Source organism: Laetiporus sulphureus (genome assembly GCF_001632365.1).
Source record: "Laetiporus sulphureus 93-53 unplaced genomic scaffold LAESUscaffold_16, whole genome shotgun sequence".
Classification (NCBI taxonomy): domain Eukaryota; kingdom Fungi; phylum Basidiomycota; class Agaricomycetes; order Polyporales; family Laetiporaceae; genus Laetiporus; species Laetiporus sulphureus.
In genome coordinates this window covers 550,734-551,960 of record NW_024468525.1, presented here as the reverse complement: position 1 = coordinate 551,960, position 1,227 = coordinate 550,734, and the positions used below count along the sequence as shown (strand labels likewise).

The following is a 1,227-nucleotide window of genomic DNA, read 5'->3' as shown; positions in this document are numbered from 1 at the left end:
CGAGCCAGTTTCAGGACACTGCCGACATGATTAATATTCTTATAAGAATGGAGAGGCCATCATATTTTCATCTGGCCGAGTGACCAGCTTCATCATGGATGTCCTCCTCGCGAAGGTTGTCGTCGAAAAGATGGTTGATGAAGTAGCGGCTCGAAGTCCTCCAGGCAGGCGCAGCGAAGGTCATGGTGAAGGCTAAGCTATGACATGTATGATTTATGTATGGGCTATACTTTAGGCCGGCTTGTCGAGTGGTAAGGTTGTGCAACACGCAGGTAATTACTGAATATTGAATGCTCAAGTTACTTTACCTTATGCTCCATGTATGTCCGTCGGTCTCGACTTTTAGATCTGGCGATGCCGGCTACGGCTAAGCGCTCACTGATTTTTTGAATTTGAGTGGCCACATGCGACATCACGCCATCCTGCTCCTGAAAGTCACTTGGCAGATCTTTGCATTCGAGTCTGACGTCCACTCGCCGTCCACACAATATTTTCTCGCTGGACTGCTCACTTCATCGCTCCGGGCACAATGCTCATAGTATTGGGAACTCGTGGCGAGATTAAAGTTAGTAAGTGGCCCACGTACTATTCGACCACAAGTTGGAGGGGGCCAATCGCATTGACAGTAGATCACATGGACGACGACGCCATTCATACAGAGCCTGTTGACGAGTTGGCGACGGCAGCCGCACCTGTTGATGCCCCGGTACCATTCAATAAGTCCACTGCAGACGTTATCCTGCGTTCCTCAGATGGCGTGGACTTCCGCGTGAAGAAAGCGATCATCGCGGAGGCATCCACTTTCTTCGAGAGCTTGTTTACTCTGCCTCGACTGCAGGCGGCTAGCGATGAATATAGGGACGGCCTGCCCGTCATCCCGATGACAGAAGACAAGAACACGCTCGAAAAGCTGCTGCGCATATTTTATCCTGTCCGCGATCCGGACATCGACCTACACGAGATCGCGCCGCTCCTGGACGCTGCCAGGAAGTATGACATAGACGTCGTAATGGATGTCATAATGCGCAAACTCGAGGCGTATGCAGTCACTGATTCGCTCGAGACGTACGCTATCGCGATCCGGCATGACCTCCCATCCTTAGCGAAAGCAGCTGCGAGACACAGCCTGGAGGAGAGAATGGACTATACCCCCTTTTCTGAACTCGACAACATCAGCGCCTCTGCCTATGCACGTCTTCTCCTTTACCGCCAGATGTGTAGCGAGGT

At 51.7% G+C, this 1,227-nt stretch overlaps 1 protein-coding gene across 1 annotated transcript in view; it reads left to right on the top strand.

The window, feature by feature from the left end:
* Positions 1–462: 462 nt before the first annotated feature.
* LAESUDRAFT_699242 (uncharacterized protein) overlaps positions 463–1,227 on the top strand; it is a gene marked incomplete at its 3' end in the record, with an annotated part of 3,176 nt that continues 2,411 nt past the window's right edge. The window contains exons 1-2 of the mRNA XM_040906376.1: positions 463–569; positions 630–1,038. Coding sequence (XP_040765065.1) covers positions 530–569; positions 630–1,038 — 449 coding nt within the window. The 5' untranslated portion in view covers positions 463–529. The remainder of the gene's footprint in view (positions 570–629; positions 1,039–1,227) is intronic.